The 20759-nt window shown below is 36.3% G+C and overlaps 2 protein-coding genes across 3 annotated transcripts; both read left to right on the forward strand.

The window, feature by feature from the left end:
- Positions 1–337: 337 nt before the first annotated feature.
- LOC108196582 (uncharacterized) lies at positions 338–8595 on the forward strand. Of its 2 annotated transcripts, none has more exons than XM_017363922.2 (8): positions 338–939; positions 2749–2840; positions 3003–3703; positions 4926–4996; positions 5937–6026; positions 6139–6333; positions 7380–7467; positions 8028–8595. In XM_017363922.2, the coding sequence occupies exons 1-8, from the start codon at positions 550–552 to the stop codon at positions 8207–8209; spliced, it is 1809 nt and encodes a 602-aa protein (XP_017219411.1). In that variant the 5' UTR covers positions 338–549; the 3' UTR covers positions 8210–8595. The 2 variants fall into 2 exon arrangements, with proteins under 2 accessions (XP_017219411.1, XP_017219413.1); XM_017363924.2 differs by having other exon boundaries at positions 7380–7437.
- A 7361-nt stretch (positions 8596–15956) lies between these two features.
- LOC108194487 (CBS domain-containing protein CBSX6) lies at positions 15957–19517 on the forward strand. The gene is made up of 2 exons (XM_017361441.2): positions 15957–16521; positions 18454–19517. The coding sequence occupies exons 1-2, from the start codon at positions 16184–16186 to the stop codon at positions 19352–19354; spliced, it is 1239 nt and encodes a 412-aa protein (XP_017216930.1). The 5' UTR covers positions 15957–16183; the 3' UTR covers positions 19355–19517.
- Positions 19518–20759: the final 1242 nt, after the last annotated feature.

Below are 20759 nucleotides of genomic sequence, written 5' to 3' on the forward strand. Positions count from 1 at the left end.
CTCCGTTTCAAATCATTGTCACCGTTTCAGATCATTATCACCCATCACCAACAAACGAGTATATTAATATTATATCACACGTTATATTATTTATTATGCACTAAGCCGGGGTAAAAAATTTGTGGTGGGAAAATCGCAGTTAACCGAAATAAAATATAACTCACGCGCTTCCGTGAGCATTATATTTATTGTATATATATATTCAGTTGTTTTTTCTGAACTCATATATATTAAGTTGTTGATTTTTAATTTAAAAATACGAATCGAGATTGTACGAGTCCACGAGTCAGGTATCCGCGTGAGACGTGACCGTCGTTCGAAGTTTAGTACAGATATACGCTGACAGCTTGTAGCTGCAGCTGCTGCTCCTCCTTTACAAATAGTGGTAGTCATTTTTTAGCATTGTTTATTATTAACACCATACATATACAACTCTGTTTCCTTTTATCATAAGTATACCAAATCCTCTAACGTCTCCTTCTTTCCTTCCCTCACCAAATCCCCAAAAAACACACAAAAAAACTGAGAGAGCGAGAGAGAGAGAGAGAGATGAGTCTTGTTGAATGTCCAGTGAAAAACTCTTTCACATACAACACCACGCTTTGTGCTTGCAATCCAGGTTATATCTACAACACAACCACTAAAGCATGTTCACTATTTCAATCGGATGTCACCGATTGGACGCGAATTGATTCCGGCTTCGACAAGCACGATTTCTACTCTTTCAACATTCCACAAGTGTTCCAGCTGAATGCGATTACTAAGTTTACTCAATCGCAGGCTATTTTGCTCGAAACGACCTTGCTTTTGCTCTTCAGCTGGCTGCTCTTTTGTTTTTTAGCTCGATTCGGGAGTCTCGGTGATGGCAGAACTCCCTGGTTTAAGATTAGGTGGTGGATTAGTCGCTTAGACTTCAGTTTCGCTACTCGCCATTGGCTGGTATAGCTTCTCTTTATTTCATTGACTTCAGTTCAATTTTTTTTTGCTATTTTAGCTACCAATGCTTGTGTAATTAGTTGTGAATTGTGATAAGTATATAGTTTTCCAAATTTTATTTAATTACAGTCTAGCTCGGTCGATGATGAGTATTGCTTAATTACTTCAATACATTCATTTTGCTATGAAAGGAGACAACAGGGTGTGTTTTTCAGGAGTTGTAAAATTTAATTTTTTTTTTACCAATTTAAATACAACTATCCGGAGATAAGGTTGATGTTATAATGTTAAATGAGTTGACACTTTTAAAAGGAAATTATTCAATTTTATTTGGGAATGTCTTCCAGAAGAAAATATTTTGCTTTCCCCAATACTTGCATGAATTTCAAATGATGAAACCTAATGAAACGACACTGTTGATGAACTATCCTGGCGTTCAGCTTTTTTGCTAACAAATCAAGCAGAGGTTTAAAGCTAAACGAAGATTTTTCATTGTGTGACTTTGAGCTGTAGCAAATCAACCTGAGCCTGGTTGAATGACCTTCAGCCAAACTTGTTCATGAATAAGTTCACTTAATAAATATATGAAGTTTTACAAGATTTTTGCTAGCCCGAGCTGAGTTTTGTTAAACAAACTAGTTAACAAATTTTTAAGAGCAACAACCTGAGCCTAAATAAACATATTTTGGTGGTCGAGTTTGAGCTTATTATCAATCAAACTAGTTAATTGAACTCCCGCTTTAGTTCAATTAATCTAAAAATAAAAACATTTTTAACACTTATGCATACACATCAGCGCTTAAGGAAGATAATAGAGATTTTTTATAAAGAAAAACCTGTGAGAATTTCAAACAGGGTTCCTGCTCCTATAGCATCCTGAGGTGATTCCCAATCTCAAAAAACTTTATCCTCAAATAATATAAAATACTGAAAAGTAGTACTTGCATATTATTTTCTGAAAATTGATACAATAAGGTGTAGAAATCCTACTGGAGGCCCTTGACAGACTATCAATATCCCTGGTGGATAGTATCCCTAGTGGATATCTCAGTTTTTTCAATTCTTATCGAAATGTTTATACTCCATGATTAGGTTCTTTTCTCTTATTTTATTTACAGGGGTACCGGTCCCTGGCAATCGATTGCCAGGGACCTTTTGTTACTTGTTAAGTAACAAAAGGTTTTGTGGATTATAATATTTTTTTAACACGTCTAGCTCTTGTCCAGCACTTTTAAGAAAGTGCTGGACAGGGTCATTTTCCCCGTCCAGCAGTTAAAAGCGCTGCACGTATTAAAAATTTGTTATAATCCCGACCGTTGGATATTCATCCAACGGCCACAAATCAATGTGTTATTTAACATGTCCATGACAGTCGGCTGCTAGGGACCGGTACCCTATTTACATTGGGGACAGTCATTGTTGAATAAAGTTGTCTGTTCTAAGGGAAGAGAGAGCGATAGCATCTTTTGTAGCAGCCATATAATGCTAGAAGGTGGTTTATCTAATGATTCTGCTGTCTAATTTAGCAAACTAGGTTAATAATGAACAGAGTTCTTTGGGTTAATTTGCAATGTCTAGATGGAGTAGGAATTGACGTGAATTAGCAGTGGGTTGCTTCGTGTGACAGAAATATAGTTAAGTGGATGGTTTTCTTCTACCTGTGTTTAGTGTCTCCTAAGGTCATTTCCTTGTTTTCGGATCTAGAACGTTGAACATAGTGTTTCCTTTTTCCTTGTTTTTCCATCAGAGTTCCTATCATCATTCAACAGCTTAAAGTAACCTATCTGTATATATGATTTTTCCTTTCTCTAGGATGACCAGAAGGTAGTTGTGAAGCGTAAAACAGAGCTTGGAGGAACCCTCTCAATTGCAAGTTGGATCCTTTTTATTGGTTTATTTGCTACGTAAGTAATTGTTATATACTTATATGCCAAGTTTAGCAATATATGGTGATAGTTTGGTAATATGTATTATTTTGGCATTTGTATCCAAGTTCATACCCATGTCCCTCTTTGTTTGTCCATAAAAATGATGCAGACGTGTGCCTCTGTTTTTATTTTTTGCAGATTGCTCTACCAGTTTCTTTCAAAGAGAAGTATTGAGGTGCATAACTTAAGAGCAACAAATGCCCCTGACTTGGCGTCCTTCAACAATGATATGGAATTTAATATAACAACAATTTCTGGTATGAGTTGTTCACATTTGCGTGGCATTGATAACTTAGTTACTGGGAGTCCAGGCTTTATTGCCCAAAGGGTTGCGCCCTTGTCAACTTTTGCAAACTATTCTTGTCATAACTCAACCATGGGACCAACTATAGTTTTCAAATGCTTCAAGTGTCAACTTATTCAAGATTACACATATATCTCGTGGCATTTCCTTGATCTTCCAAATGACCCCGCAAGTGCTGTTGGATTCCAGTTCAATCTCACCATGACAGATCATGCAAGTAAAAGACGTATGAGTTTAGTCAGTGGAACATTAAAGAATGGCAGCAATATGGATAATAAACCAATCACATACAGAGGAGTTGATCCAAATATATTGAAATTTAATTTGTTTCCGAGGATATACCGTAATTTGCATGATCTAAAACTCATCCAGCCTCTTTTCCATGATTTTATTCCTGGTTCATATATCAGTGAGATAAATCCGCTCAAGGACTCCCTTCAAAGCTCTAGCACTGGAGTAGTTAACGTCACTATTTCAATCAATTTTCTCTCTGCTTATGTAGTGGAGATTGACGATGAAAAAATTTTGGGGCCTGGTGAGCAACTTTGTTCTAGCTATTATCTTTTATTGGTTTGTTAAAATTTAGTTAAATAAAATTCTCTATTTGGTTTATTCTCCTTGTTAATCTGCTAGGCCCTTTTATGGATCATTTTTCTGGCATTAAATTGCCTGATGAAATTGAGGCTAGTGAATCTCCTATCTGATCATTTCATCTTTTGTTAAAATTGATGGCACTTAACTTATGATTGGGAATCAATTGTGAGGGAAGAAGTTTGTGTACTACACTGCACTGGTTAGAATGACTAATTTTAAAAAAAAAAAATTAAAGGTTATTAGGTAGTGAAAAGTTCTTGAAGAGGTAATAATAATCTAGGAGTTGCTTAAGTAGTTATTTTGTGGTTTGGTTGTTTCTAGTATTTTTAAGCTTTCGATGTGATTGTGGATTTGATTTGACATTAATTCTCAGAAAATTAAAATGGAAAGTAGTAGTTGAGTTCGTATTATACGATAATTTCCGGTGATTGAGTTGATATTCCCAGGCTACTTTAGCAACCAAGCTACTGTAAATTAAGTACTGGTGAAAAATCCTTGATTTCTGTGAAAAAACCTTACACAAACACTACAATTGTATTGGCAATTGAATATCCTTATTAGGACAATAATCCTTGTCATTACCTAGAAGACACTTCTCTTTAAAGGTTTGTGATGTCTCCTTCACTTCATAAGCTTGACTATCACTGCTCGTAAGCCGTGTTATTCCATATCATGAGTTATTAACATATATGAGACATATGTAGGTGGCTCTCCTGAGTGAGCAGCTATAATTGTGGTGTTCCAATAAATTATAATATTTGCCTGACATCTGGCGAAGGGTTATGGCGATATGTTAAATTAACGGGCAAGTGCAAAATTTGCCCCTGCGTATTTTATGGCATGGAATATATTTCCCTACTTTAATTGATGTATATATCAATCTGGAATATTCTGCTGACTGATGTACGTGGTCTTCCTGTGGGAAATTATCACATGTCAATTATATAAAGAAGTTATCATAGAGTTAATCGACAAAACATAATTTATCTCCTTAAATGGTCTGGTGGTTTTGAATTTATATTACTAGTCTTTTTGGATAATCCAGATTTTTACTTATTCGTACTTGGCATCGAAGTTCCATAATATTGCTCTAGTTTCGTCCTTTGCAATTACATTCTGACATGAAATGGCTCTAATGTTATCTTCTTTTCTCAAGAATGCAGTGAGCTTCCTTGCAGATCTTGGGGGCCTTTATTGCATTAGTGTCGGCATTTTTTTCTACTTATTGGTGCAAGTATGGTATATCATAATTCATTTTTATGTACAACCGTCCATTCTCCCTTTCGCTTTATTTAAATTGTCACCTCACTAATATCTATTCTTATATTTACGTCTTGAATATGATTGTAATAGTTTATGCACATCTAACATCTCTCTTCTCTATTGCATTCAAGTATTGCCAAAACTATTGTTTTCTCCACTAGCTATACAGTGTTTTTATCATCGATAAGCAGTGCATGTGAATTGTGAGTGATAAATATCTCTGTACTTGAGTTGAGGATCGACGGTTAATAAGAAATTTGTTGTTTTATATTAAATATAACTAGTGTTTAAGGTAAATTTCCTGTAATTATTAAAATTGATACTCAATATATGTATGTTAACTAATTTTTTTGAATCTTAGTACAGAATGATAGTAATGACAGAGAAATTGGAATTATTTGGTGAAAGTTAAAATGAAATTTCTGATCTAGGTTAAACTATTGCAGAAATTTAATACTGTAGGATCTTCACATAACCTTAGTAGTCAACCACAATTAATTAGAGAACTATCAACAGCCAAATCTTGACTTGGATACTGGAGATTAAACACCTAGACTCGTATGAAATTTACCATCATACGCGGCTTAAATTATTAGAATCTGGTTTCTATGTTATATTGTGTTTTGTTGATGATTAGTGTTTTGCTATAAAACAATGATGTAATTCAGTTATCCAAACTGTGTTGTATATTCAATGAGTAACATGGATCTAAGGTTGTTGCATTTTTGTTTTTGCCCCTAGTTAGTTCTTTTGTTTTCTCTGTTTTTTGCTCTATATTTGTGATGAGAATAGAGATATGCTTTTACTGTTTTCTGTGAGTTTTAGACTCTATCCTTGTTAGTTATTAGTGCCTGCTAAATATATTTCTTATGTCCCTGCATTCTCAGATTGGTCCAACTCTTTGTTTGTAGTGTGAATACAGAGTCAAGAAGCTCCGTAACGAGGATAGTGTAATGAGAAATATTAGAAGTCGACAGAAAGCTAAAAAAAATTGGAACAAAGTAAGCTCTCTTATTTAAGACTGCTGCTTACACTCTACTATGTTCAACATGTAACCGTTCTATATTAATTAAGGGTTGAGGAAATGGCTCTTCTTTCTTTTTTGTCATATAGTTGAGGAAATATGTGAAATACACATGGAACTGTAGCTCATTGGATGACAATTATAAAAGTCTTGACACAGACGTGTGTTGCACTGGGATGAAGAAGAACTCTTCACATAAAGAAATATCGTCTCGTAAGCAAAGGCCACCTATCAAAATGGACAAAATTAGCTTCAATAGAAAGGTCACCTTGCCCGATGAAAAGGTATTGATTTGCTATCCATACCGCATCAATTATATGTGCCCAAATGCCAACTAGAATTGAATGTTCTTTTAGAACTATTCGACTATTGTGGTGCTGAGAAACAATGCAAATAAACAATAAAAAGAAAAAAAAAGGGAAACTAATAAAATAAAGGTACATGAATCTTTTATTACAACTATTTACAAGGGCTATTGTAAAGCTATGTTACTCGGACTCGGGTACGGAGTGTTGGACAGTACACTGATCCGAGTGTCCGATTAGGTTATTCTAAAAAATTTGGACACGGGCTAGCCAATAGTTTGAATACGTAAATCATATAAGTGATACATTTATCATGGTCAAATGGTAAACCACATTGAATTCAGTTGAATCTAGATTCTCTATGTGTTGTTGGATTCTCTTCATTTTTGGAATTTGAGGCCTAGGTTTGACTAAATGAGTTTTGAACAGGCTTAGAGGAGGCACATAGTAAATTCAGCATGTGTAAAGTAGCTGTTATAATGTAAATGAAGTAGTCTTAAGTAAATCAGGCATATTAGTTTAATGTGAGTGTCTATTTTTCACATACCAGCACTATAATATTGGTCCCTAGGTGAGGGAACTTGGTTTCAATGCATTCCTATGTCGATATCATTTTTGCGTATTTCAGCACAAGCTTTACCGCATGTGTGTATATCTAACTGTTTACAGCTATCAAAAGTTTTCTTTTGGCATATATTCTGAAATCTTCCACGTGGAAAATCTCAGTATTATATGTTACCTGTATATTTTTCTTTGCAAGTACCTGCTACCTAGTCAAGTTTTCTATTGCAATAATTACCTACACTGAGGTTGGACTCTGAGACCTTACTGAACTATCTTGATGTACCAATTCACCATTTAAGGTAACAAGTGATGGTCTTTTATTAAGTGTTAATATGCTGGCCGTTCATTTTCTATATGTTAATACTTAATCTGTCACGTGCTTCTAGAAGTATTAACATAAAGATAATTTTTTTTTTATTTGAAGGTACATGATTTAATATTTTATTCTCTGTGACCTTCAGGTTCAGAGGAATCAGGTGCATCAGAATGTCAAAGCTGACAAAATTCGTACAGATGGTGGTAATACCCTTCCTCCGCCACCTCCATTAGGTATCTATTAGCTTTCTCAGTTTGAGGGTGCCTCTCTATCAAGTCCTACATGATTTACATTTTTTCTGCATGTCAATTGATACTCGTAGGAAAGCAGAAGAGCAGATATTATGATTGGGGGACTTAATGGCATATTTGCCCCTTGGTGTTTATGCACCCAAAATGCGTAAAACCCTATCATATAAACAAATATGATTAAACCCTAAACATATATTGTCAAAACTATTTTATCCTAAATCATGCCCTTGTTGAGTGACAGTGGGTTTCAATTGTATAATTAAAGTTTGAAGTTTAAATAGTAATTTTCATGTCAGTGTTTTATGTGTGTTCACTTGGGAATATATAGGTCCAAATTGTCATCTAACCTCGGTATAGTTGAATAACATCTTAATTGTGTGTATCGCTCTCCCAATTTCATATTTGAAGTTCTCATATTAAGGCAATTATTCCAAAAGAAAGCTGAATTTGGAATTTCTGCTGGTTGCAACAGTTATTTATTATATTTGGGAAGTTCTAACCTTTTTTCTAAATATCCTTGATGCTCTTTTTTTTTTTGGCAGAATATAAAGCTGTTTCTGACGGAAGCCTAACTGAACTCCAGAAGCATCTTCAAGTTTTGTATGAATACAATGTGAAACTAAGAGAGAATATGGACATTGCACAGTCTATGATCAATGATTTGACATCAAAAAGTTCATCTTCGGATCTGGATAAATCAAGTACGACATTGCATGATTCGTGAGGGTAAAGCTTCGTCAGCTGGAATATATGGTACATGTTGTGCATCGGATAAGTTTTAGAAATTGGTTGCAAGATATGGCTGGAATTTATGATCATCAATTTACCGTAAGGAAATCTAGGCTCGAGGATGGACTTCTGTGACAGCCTATGGTCTTCATTTTACTTGTATAGCTAGTTTTTCCTTTGTACAATGCTTGGAGGGTGTAGTGTGAAGTTTGGGAAATAGGAGGTTTTCACTATACATATTAGTGATAAGGGTTTAGTAGCACGGTGTGTAATATCTATGGACACAATATTTCCATGTGACATATATCTACACAAGCCTGGAGCCGGTAACTATTTGTTGTTTTATTTGAGACTTGAGAATGAAGTCGTCTTTTAATGCGACTTGCTCTAGACTCTAGAGAATGAAATGATTGTAAGGAGCTTGATAGGTAATAGGTATAGCTGGTGGTATTAGTTGCCAAAACCAACCTTGGTTGGCTCCAAGCGTAGTCAGCTTCTGATTGATATTCTTTATTGCCAGGTTTTATTGTCCTAAGCTTGCCAAGTTTAGCTCATGTGCACAGAACTAAACAGAACAAGTTCAGTGAGATTTTCTTAAAAGTCTCAACTCCTAATTAATGATCTAAGAATTGCATCATTGCGAAGAGGATGTCCAAGCACCAAATCAAAGCAACCAAAAAAAAAAAAAAAAAAAACCTACTACATGCTAGTAAGCTAAAGTCAGTCACAAACGAAGTTCAGGTCTATGTCTAAAAGAAGCCTGGAATCAAGGCTCGTGTGACCAAAATACCCAGGAGATACAGTGGATCGTTTCTTATATCTAATAAACCCTAAAGAGGGTAGGCAATTAGAACTTACAACAAAAACAATCATGTTTTAAAAGAAATCTACAATCTATAACTTCTAAACATTTTTCATCAATATCATGCATAACATGAATTATAGATATCATATAAAAATCCTTCTTATTTATCAAAATAAATCATACTATTTAAACAGATTGGCTCACCGGAGTCCCTGATCTCTGCTATGCCCTTTTATGACCTCCCGTCTAACAGGCTCTGCAACCAGGTTGCTCGACAGATATCCACCATCTCTGCTTTAAATGATATAACTTATGATGACAAATAAATAATATTTGTATATGATATCTTATTGATGAACATGTTTTTCTGTTGTAGATTGTAGGAGAAGAGGTTTAGTTTGCCATAAGAAGAATAAGTGTAGAGAAATTTAAGATATATTTCAAGAACTGATAATATTCAATGTTACAATAAGGTCTCTTATATAGAGATCCGGGTTTTGATTACAGCCATACAATACTTTCAATATTACAATAATGATACATGAATTATTTTCTGAGTGCAGTCTTTTCTATCTTTTTTAGATTCCTGATGTCTCACTTTCTTCAAAAGCTTACAGATTTCCTGTCAACTCATATCTTCTCATATCTGCTTTAAGCTTTTCCTGCCACGTTCTCTTATCCGCTACTGATTTTCTTATCTTCTACTGATTTTCTTGTTCCTTTGCCATATCTTCTGCTTCTGCACTAATATCCACCATAATGTCATGCAAGAGCTTCATGGGGAGAAAGCGTCCTTGTTGTGCCTCCTAGCATTCCTTTCCCTCCAAACAGAGTAAGAAAAAATCTGAGCTGCCAAGAGTTTAATACGGCGTCCGGTAGCATTTTGGGTGGCTAGATATCGTCTAGCAGTCGAACCAATGAACCAAGAAAAACAGTCGTCCGGGCCAAGATGGGCTCAAGCAGCATCATTAGAATGTAGCCATAGTATAGACAGTGTAAGAATTGGTGCCTGTGTGACTCCAGTCCCCCAACACAGAGTTAGCGATGGGCATAAAAAGTAACCCTCCATTTGCAGAGTCTGTCCGGGGTGCTTAAACACTCGTGACACAACAATCAATTATGAAATATGGACCTAGGGATTTCCCACTTGAACCAAACTGCATCAAATCATGAAACAAAGTATCCCTTCCATCTGATTGATTCCCGGCCAGCACGCAAAGGGAACTTTGAGCCATCTACAGACATCTCATAAAATCTGATCTTGCTTTGACAAATCAAACCCAGGATTAGTTAACTGGTTCAGTTAGACGTCTAAAAGAGGGATACGACACCTATAAGATGGATTAAACGTTGGCAGGTGCCAAGAGCCTCAGCATATAAGGTCGCCAACAAAGGCACTCGAGCTTGAAATATTATTGTTTCATTCCAAGGGCATTGTTCCATTCCAAGGGGTTAAACAACCCCAGCTCCCTTTCCTCCTTGGATAGACATAAGACATTCCAAGCCACCTTTGCTCCTCCAATAGAGGTTGAATTTTCCTTCCAAAGGAATCTAGCGAAGAGTGATTGAGTTAACCAATGACACTGCCTTGAGGAGAATGAAGTGCCTAGTCCAGAAAGTCATCATAGCATATATGACAGATTTGAGAAGTTCAGAGAAGGACAAGACAATACAAGTCCAGCATTTAATTTTCCTTGTGACTTTTTCAATCTAGAGAACACAATCATCAACACAGAGCTGCTTTGTTATTAGAAGAACACCCAAGAACTTGACTGAAAGAGAGCCATGAGGGACACCATAAGTCAAGTCACACCAGTTCACAATATCATTGCTACAATTATTCAAACAAGCCCTTGGCGCCTGGAATATTATAAGGGACCTTGTTAAGCATGACAGAAAGGACATTTATAGCAACAGAAAACACGTAGGGGGGCATAGAAGCCCGAGGACACGTCATTGATTTTAATTGAGTACGTTGGGGCGCAAATACAAACAGCAACCCGATGAATGAAAGGATGAGTGAAGTTCATGAGCTAAATAGTCAAGAAGAAATTAAAGTCCCCCAGATCAAAAGCCTTATGCAAGTCAATATTCAAAGCACACTTGGCGCCCATATTTCTCTACCATACCCTCGAAAGAGCTCTTGAGCCATGAGAATATTATCAAACATTTGGCGTACTTATTTTTCCTTGAATTCTGCCATGCAAGTGACATGTTGGGAAGAAACAGAAGCCATACATGAAAATTCATTTTTATAATGAGAAAAAGGTCTAGAAAGGAGAAAATGAATTATACTGGAGAAACTACAGATACTCGTGTCTCTTTAGCCTAAAATTACAGTGTACAAAATGCAATAAACTGTACTACTACTATTTATTTATGGTGGTGTGATTCACCGGAAAGTTAGATAAATATCACTATACACAAATACTACTACATGGTAGAGCCGGCCAAACGGGCGGTTTGGCTCGGCACGAACCGGCCCGAACCGTTACGTAACCCGTATTTTAACGTGCCGGGTACGAACCGGCACGAACCGTAAATACCTGCGTGCCGGTTACGGTTCTCGTTTGTTAGATTCGAAACCGCCAGGAACCGGCCCGTTAAAACCGTCAGAAACCGCCTGGACCGCTGAAACCGATGAACCGCCTTGAACCGCTGAACCCGCGACCCGTTAAACCGCTTGAACCGTTTAAGCCCGTTGGAACCGCTTGAACCGTTTAAACCCGTTGGAACCGCTTGAACCGAAACCGTAGGAACCGTTGGAGCCCGTGAAGCCCGTTTAACCGGGAAAAAAACGAGCCGTTGTGCCTGTGTATCCAACGTTCACCTGCAACTCTTTCACCTGCAACTCTGCAACAAGGCTGCTGTGGAGTCCTCTGCTGCCTCTGAGCTTACTGGCACGGGCAAACAAACGGCTACAATGCCGTTGGAGACACCGAAGGAGCCGTTGGAGGCTTCCTTATAAATACCGTCCCAGGCTCCCAGCTCAGTCACCTCACTGTCTTACTCGAGTTACTCCATCTCATTCTAAATTCCACTCTCTCAAGCTTATAAATACTCTTACTTCAAGTCTGAATTCAAGCAAGCTGCTCAAGTTTTTCCGGCCTCAATTCAAGCTTTTCCGGCGTGGTTTTAATATTTTCAGTTAATATTTTCTGTTGTTAATTATGGAAGGTCGAGGTACAATATCCTCTCAAGATTCCACTCAAAGTCCGATCATGGCGCCCCGACGACCTCCACTCGCACCCGGTCAGGCAACCGGCAATGACGGCGGCGAAGGTATGGATGTGATGATGTATGCTTGATTTTATTTTCAATAAAATTATACTTTAATTATGTTTTTTTCCAAATTAAAATTTTACTTTAATTCGTATTTATTTTATTTATATTACAGTTTTTAAATAAACTGTTAGTTTTTAATTTATAAACTGTTAATTCGTATTTATTTATATTACAGTTTTTAATTTATTTTACTTTAATTCGTATTCGTAATAAACTGTTCGTTTCTAATTAATGTTCATTTTTTGTCATTTAGGTGGCAGTGGGGGTGCTACCGGGAGCGGTGCTAGTGGCAGTGGCGCGGCTCGTAAAAAGAATTTAAAGTCACATGTATGGAATTATTTTTCGAGACACCCGACGGATGATCCAACACGAATTAATGTGCATTGTGAAATTTGTATACAACTTGGAAAAAGTCCCGAACCTTTTAGCATGCAAAAAGGAGGTGGCACGGGTACTCTTAATCGGCACTTAGTGGAAAAGCATAATATTACGAAAGCAAGCCACGAAAGTGGAGAAGCACGCGGGGGATCGTCTTCACAACAAACACAAATCGGTAGTTTCATGTCTTCAAATCCCGGTGGAGGTATGCCGTTCCATTATAATAGAGAAAAAATGATTAATGATTTTGCTACTTATGTTACATTAGATGAGTTACCTTTTTCACATGGTGAAAGCCCTAACTTAGAACACATGATGAGAAATTCAATAAATCCGGCTTTTAGGAAAATCCCAAGAAACACCCTTAAACGATACACCCAAAAACAATATTATCTTGCTAGGGGAGAATTAATTGAATTCTTTCGTACTTTTAATGGCATGGTCTCGCTTACTAGTGATTGTTGGACTTCTAGTCAAGGTGAGCCTTATATATGTGTTACCGTTCATTGGATAGATTCTAATTATGTGATAGAAAAAAGAATTATTACTTTCGATGTAATGGACGAGTCACACTCCGGATATAATATTAAACAAAGGATATTAGACACAATTAACGAATTCAATTTGTTTAACAAGGTATTCACAATTTCTTTAGATAATGCTTCTGCTAATAAAAAATGCATAGATTATATTAGGTCCGAGATTCCTTTAGTTTTAGATGGTCAATTCTTACACACCTACACGGTGGAATTCAACGCATAAGTTATTAAATAAAGCGATTAAATATAAGGTTGTCATCACTGAATTATATAATTCGGACCCTAACAACCAATACGAGGATGGTACAATTACCGAATTGGATTGGCGATTGGCTATTACTGTACGTGATATTCTTGATTGCTATGCACATGCTACTAAAGTTTTTTCATATGTTTATGAACCGAATGTGCATCAAGTTATTATTGAATGTGTTAGTATTGTTACCACTTTACGTGAATATGAAGAAGATCGACATTTTAGTAACATTATTTATGATATGAAAGTGAAATGGATTGAATATTTTACAGATTTCCCATATATTTATGGTATTGCATGCCTACTTGATCCCGGTGTTAGACAAGAAGGTTTAGAAAACATGTTAGAACATTATTATAAGGTGTTAGGAGTTTCATATGATCATGTTTTATATGTTACTAATTGTCTCAATTTATTGCATCGTCTTATAGACATGTACCTTCCAAGTACTGAAACCGCTATACCACCAAAGACAAGTTCTTCAAATAGATTTAATAGTAAAATGTTAGGAATAATAACTAAAAAACAAAAGGTTAGAATTTCTACTACGTCTGCTCCTGTAGCTTCGGCTTCTACTACTATGCTTAGAGAATTTTTTTCTTATAACTATGAATTAGACGAAGATTTTGAAATATTAACATGGTGGAGAAGTCATGAGATACAATTTTCAGTTTTAGCTAAAATTGCAAGGGACGTATTAGTAGTCCCTGCCTCTACAATTGCATCGGAGTCGGCTTTTAGTGCAGGTAGAAGAGTTTTGGATGAGAAAAGATCAAGTCTCGCGCCAGATGCGGTAAAGATTTGCGTTTGTAAAAAAGATTGGGACCAAGCTGCTAAAAGACAACAAGGATTTCAAGAAGATGACTCGGACGGTGAAGAAGATCCTTGGATGTTGATGGATACTTCGTCGTCCGAAGGCGCCAATTCGGCAAATGAACAAGAATAAATAAAAAATTTCTTTCGTTATGTATTTTTTTATTTAGTTTGTACAAGCGGTTTGTTCCGTTAATTTTTTTAGAGAGGAGTCCTCTCACATTATTTGTAAAACTTTTTTCTAATTTATAAAATTTACAAGAGGTACCGCCCTCTTTTTACCATTTTACTACAAATTTTTTTATAAGTTTATTATAATTTATTATTTAGTTACATAATAAATAAACTAAAAACAAAAAACAAAACTTAAACTAAATAAAGAAAAAACAAACAAATGACAAGACGTGCACTGCTTGTCTGCTTCTGCCACTCTGCCACTGCCAGTGCCATACTGCCGTCCACTGACCACTTGACAACAAGATAAGGCAACCCGCGAATTCGAACCGCGAACCGTGAACCGGCCCGAACCGCATAACCCGATAAACCCGTATAACCCGTGTAAACCGTGTTATACGGTTACGGTTTTGCTTTTCTTCAGCCCGGACCGGATCGGCCCGGACCGCCATTCTTGGCGTGCCGGTTACGGTTTCACCGGAGACGGTCCGGAAACCGCCTGAACCGGCCCGAACCGCCCCGGCCCGCCCGTTTGGCCGGCTCTACATGACAGTATAGAAACTGAGCAATGCATGATTAATGATGAGAAAGCTCTACGCAACTGTTTGTTAGTTCCTTCCGTATAAATCCATATCCCCTGACCCATATATACCAGGGTCGTAAAAATTGGAACTCGGTCCAACTCGGTTTGGTTCCGGAAAAATGAGTACTCGGAACTCGGGAGAGTACTCGGAATGAGTTATCGGATAACTAATCGGGTATTTTTTAATTAATTTTTTCTCTCATATATAGTTATATACTAATTAATAATAAAATTATCTAATAATATTAATATTTTAATAACACACCTGGAATAATGAAGTTCAAATAAAAATTACTTGTTTGATAGTTTTTGACATAATAATCATTCACAAGTTTTAATGATAAAACACATAAAGTGTCTAATTAATGTCAATACTTTGAAAAAAAAAAGGACAAAACATATATAAATTTACGTTTAGTCTCTTTTGAAATAATTTTCAAATAAAACAATAAAAAAAATGATAAGCCAAACTCGGATTTGACCTCGAGTACTCGGAGTCAAACCGAGTTTTGACCGATTTTTTAATAAATCGGTTTTGAACCCGATTACTCGGAACTCGGATCGGACGAGGGGTAAAAAACGAGTACTCGGAATGAGTACTCGGCCGACTCGGCGATTTTTAGAACACTGATATATACACAATAAAGGCCCAGATGTCACAAATCACGCTAAATTATTCTCAAATACGAGTTACTAGTACCGGATAATCTAACGCTACATGGTGTAGCATTTTGTTGTTTTAACCCCAACAAAGCACTACTGCGTGCTAACGATACATGAAATAGTGTTATGTTTTTTAACTCTATTTTTTCGGATCATGATATTCTGATTAATAATGGATAATGTGACCATGAACACACCCGGACAGGGCACAACTATCAATACACCAATGATTAACTCTATATTATTAACTACGTTTCAAATAATCAAGCCGACTCTTATAGTATTTGTCATTCTCTCCTCTCCTGTCCCTCTCATTTTATTATTTGCTCTCTGGACTACCTCTGCTTTTCCACTCCCAATTCCATCCATACACACATATATTCCTCAACCACAATCATCTCACTCTGCTACTTAATTTATAAATCCATAAATTAATAAAATCTATATTTGAGCATAATTCCGCGGTAGAATTGATGGCGGTGTTTCTGTACCACGTGGTGGGAGATCTCACGGTGGGGAAGCCTGAGCTTGTGGAATTCTCCGACACCGAGACGGTGGAGGCGGCGATTAAGGCCATCGGGGAATCGACCGAGGGAGGAATCGCGGTGTGGAAACAGAAGAAGAGATCGGTCATTGAGAATGCTGATTTGAGGCAGAATCGATTTGTAGGCATACTTAATTCACTTGATATTGTTGCCTTTTTGGCCAGGGAGGAATCTCTGGTTGATCAGGATAGAGCGTTGAAGACTCCTGTTTCTCAGGTTGTGGTTCCCAATAATTCCTTGCTCAAACAGCTCGATCCTGCTACTAGGTAGGTCATCTCACTAGTACAACTGCTTTCGTGTCGTGTCGTCGAGAATTGCGGATTTCTGTAGTTGAGAGTGCTGATTGTTGTGATTGTGATTGATGATTTGTGTTTGTTTTCAAATTTCTGAGTTACTTGTCATTACTGTTACTGCTGTACATATTACTACTTCTCATTTTGAGTGCTGCTTATTTGAGCTTTTGCGTGTAGATGTATGTTATGATCAATTGGATTGTGACTTTAATGTACAACTTGCGATGTGGAATAAGTGTGCAGGTTTTCAATCGATCTAGTGGTAGTCTTTAGGTTGAAAGTTGAATGTATCAGAGATCAAGTTTTCAATGTCAAATTCATGTTTTCTTGTTTGTTGTGGGATGTAATCTGGTGATGTCTCATGGTTGATTGTTGTTTTTGTTTATATATGTTGATACAATTAGTTTGTGTTTGTTCTAATCTGCAGAGGTGTAAGGTAGAATTTATCAGTTGTCAAGGTGAATAGGACATTTTACTCTGTAAATAAGATATATTAGTGATTTCAAGAGCTTTCTAGTGGTGGACTTTCAGTTGGTGTTATCACCAACACAATTACCTTAGTAGCAGTTTAAAAAGATCATCTCCTCTACATTGTGATGTGAATACATTCAAGTTATGTTCCCTACCGATATTATTAAAACACTGCTCAATGACACTAGGCCTGTATTTTGAAAAGAAGGCGAAGCTAATCTTATTCACTACCGGGGTGTTTGGATTGAGGTTGGACATGGGAATGGGGGTGTTTGGATTGAGGTTTGGAATGGGAATCGGGAATGAGAACAGTAGGGTATGGGAATGGGGCTAATGAGAATGGGAATGATATAGAAACTCGGGGGTGGGAAGGGTATGATTTAACCACCTAAAGGGAATGGGGTTCCCATCAACCAAATAACTAATCCAAACACTAATGCACGGGATTGAGGTCCCGATTCCCGTTAACCAGGCTCATTAACCATGAACCAAACACCCCCAACATGTATAACTAATTGATTCTATATTAATATCCTTTCTTCTCAACTTTCATCAATTAGGATTATTTACTCTACCATCAACATAGCTTTCCATAGATGTCCAATTATGACATTTTCCTGGTGTTCCACTTTTGGTTAAGCACTTGCATCGACTTCTTTAGACCAGAATGCTTAAGGGAAATGGTTAACAAAAGGTTAAATTTTTGCGTTAAAGTTGCCGCAAAACATGACTTAAAATTTCCTTGAGCTAAAAGGAGAAAAAAGTGGTTCAAGTAAATGAAACACCAGCATGAGAAGGGGAAGGTATATGTGGCTATCTAGGAATTTCATATCTGTAGGTTTTCTAGATAGCAAGACCCTTTGATTTTACGGTGGTAAATATGGTTAGTGTGACGTTGGACTTCATGCATGTGAGTGTAAAGCATGGCGACAATTTGGAGAATATTTGTGTGTCTAGTTGCTATGTGTTAGATGAATTTATAGATTGATGACAGGAGTAACTTTGAAGCCCTCCTAAACACTCCCCAAGTGAACATTCTCTTCATATCTGATCATTATCTTCTACTTTCTCCTAAATCTTCTATATTTGTATATAATATAGTTATACCAGGTATTGCTCCAGCCTCCAGTAAAGAGCTGAAAACAAGGCTGTTCTTTCTTAAAATTCTTACTTTAATTATTCGTGCTGCTGTATCATATCTGGCCTCATGAGTTGATCTAACCTTTTCTTAAGTGCCACACACATAACAAAACATTCTTCTCGGTTTTGCTTTTGTTGTTATTATTTTATGCTCTGTTCTAGTGTTCTTTATGATTGTTGGATAGTTATGCTTGAAATTATGATAAGAGTTAGACAATTATATACTTTTAATGTACTAACTGCTCTTCCTCATGTCTAGCTCAAATCTAAGCGTTTGTACTTATACTGTGCTAGATTGATAGATGCACTTGAGATGATGAAGCAAGGTGTTCGACGTATCCTTGTTCCTAAAAGTATAGGATGGAGAGGCATGAGCAAACGATTTTCCATTTTATATAATGGCAAGTGGCTGAAAAACACTGACAATTCTGGCAGCAACAGTATCAACTCTCTTGCAAATGCACGCCCATCTACTTCCACAACCATTATTAGAGACAAGTTTTGTTGCCTGTCAAGAGAGGATGTAATTTGTTTTCTTATTGGCTGCCTTGGTGCCCTAGCACCACTTCCTCTCTCCTCCATAGACTCTGTTGGAGCCATAAATCTAAATTATTGTTCCATTGAGGCATCTGTCCAAGCAATTGAAGCCATCAGGAAGGTTCCACATGATCCGAGTGCAGTGGCAGTTGTGGAGTCTACATCAGATGGTCAATATACGATTATCGGAGATATCTCAGCCACAAAACTTTGGAAATGTGATTACTTAGCTGCAGCATGGGCTCTTGCAAATCTCTCTGCCGGACAGTTTGTGATGGGGGTTGAGGATAACGCCTCAAGATTGCTCCCCGATTTTTCTCTTGATCAAATCGCTAAAGATACAAACATTGGTAATAACGGGGGTCCAAAAAAACAGAGGAAATTCAGCAGCAGGAGTATCGGCTTCTTCAGCAATTCAAGCCCCAGTTTTGGGGTTGGCAGGAATATGTATCGAGGAAGAAGTGCGCCATTAACATGTAAAGTTACGAGTTCACTGGCAGCAGTCATGGCGCAAATGTTATCTCACAGAACAACTCATGTGTGGGTGACCGAGGCAGAAAACGAAGATATTTTGGTGGGGGTGGTGAGCTATGGTGACATCTTAGCTGCTGTCACCAAACAACCACCTGCAGCTTTACCTGAAACTCAATTATCCTAATAGAAAACCATAATTTCAACCTCTCAGCGTGTGTTACTTTCATATGATTTTTTGTTCATGATGTTTATACATTTTTAGTATATTTCCCGTTGTAATAAAACAATCTTTGTCGGCTTATTGTATCATATTGGATAATTGGCCGGTAACTTGATGTTTTCTTCTACTTCTTCTAGATCAGTCTCTAAAGTTGGCATTTATAAAATATATAAACCAAATTCTTTTTGATAATATCAAGAGTTATTGCTAAAATTAGCCAATTTTAAACCCAACTAGATTTTGATATTTTAGTATCGAGCGATTTTTATGCTTGACTGATTTTTGGTATCAAAATTAATTAAATTAAAAATGACTTCTGATTAATTTATAGAAATAATAAGCTCTTTTTGAAAAAAATATTTTGTCGAGTATGAAAGAAGGGCATAGGTATCATGGTTTTCAAAATAGGATTTGAAGTACATTAACATTAATACAAAATACATATAATAAAAATATAAAATATAAGATAATTTGTTTGGAAAATAGAATTTAAAATAGTTTTTAAAGTACATTAACATTAATACAAATACATATGAAAAACATAAAAAAATAAGGTAATTTGTTTGAAAAATAGAATTCGAAGCACATTAACATTAATACAAAATACTTATAAAAAACATAAAAAAATGAAAAAAATAATTTGTTTGGATGGAGATATATTTCTATAAGTGGCGATAATAATAACTAAAAAAATAAGAGAGAATGAGCAGAGAAATAGAAAGATAAATGTTTGACTGTGTGCAGGGAAAAATGGTAAAAAGATGAAATATCTGCAGAATGACCGAAACCTTGGGAATCAGGAACAGAGATATGAACGGCGACCCTGGAACGTATAACAATACTGTTTCAGTGGTACGTATTTTTGTGTTTATGTATTATGCATAATAATATAATGCATGCATTGTTATAGAATCAGATTGATTCTTATTATTATACATAGTTACATTTATGTCATCAATATCTATATAATGCATGTTGGTGAATTTGCCATTTCTGTTAGATGTTATTTAATAATTTGGCAGAGATTATGGATTCATATATTCTACTAGGTTTTAGCATTGTAGGTTAGCATATACTCCTTTGATAACAGAGTTTAAAAGTTTGATCATAAGTGGATTAATGTGCATAAGTGAAATAATTTTTTTACTGGTGATTTTTTTGCCAGGAGCCGGTGCTGATTTGTCCGTAAGACCTGAATTAGGGCTTCATATGTAGGATATTAGGAAGTGGTTCGAAGTTTTGAAATTGAGATTAGCTCTTTATTTTTATGCCTCCAGATGATGATTAAAATACTTGAGTTCTGTTTAATGTAAAATAGTAGTTACTAAATAAGCTCATTGTCTTTAAACTAATGTGTAGTGCTTTCATG

Source organism: Daucus carota, chromosome 7, assembly GCF_001625215.2.
Source record: "Daucus carota subsp. sativus chromosome 7, DH1 v3.0, whole genome shotgun sequence".
NCBI classification, from domain to species: Eukaryota; Viridiplantae; Streptophyta; class Magnoliopsida; order Apiales; family Apiaceae; genus Daucus; species Daucus carota.

Coding starts and splice junctions, on each gene's coding strand:
- LOC108196582 (XM_017363922.2), top strand. CDS start 550: ATGAGTCTTGTTGAATGTCCAGTGAAAAACTCTTTCACATACAACACC. Junction 940..2,748: donor TCGCTACTCGCCATTGGCTG/GTATAGCTTCTC, acceptor TCCTTTCTCTAG/GATGACCAGAAGGTAGTTGT. Junction 6,027..6,138: donor CTAAAAAAAATTGGAACAAA/GTAAGCTCTCTT, acceptor TTTGTCATATAG/TTGAGGAAATATGTGAAATA.
- LOC108194487 (XM_017361441.2), top strand. CDS start 16,184: ATGGCGGTGTTTCTGTACCACGTGGTGGGAGATCTCACGGTGGGGAAG. Junction 16,522..18,453: donor CAGCTCGATCCTGCTACTAG/GTAGGTCATCTC, acceptor ATACTGTGCTAG/ATTGATAGATGCACTTGAGA.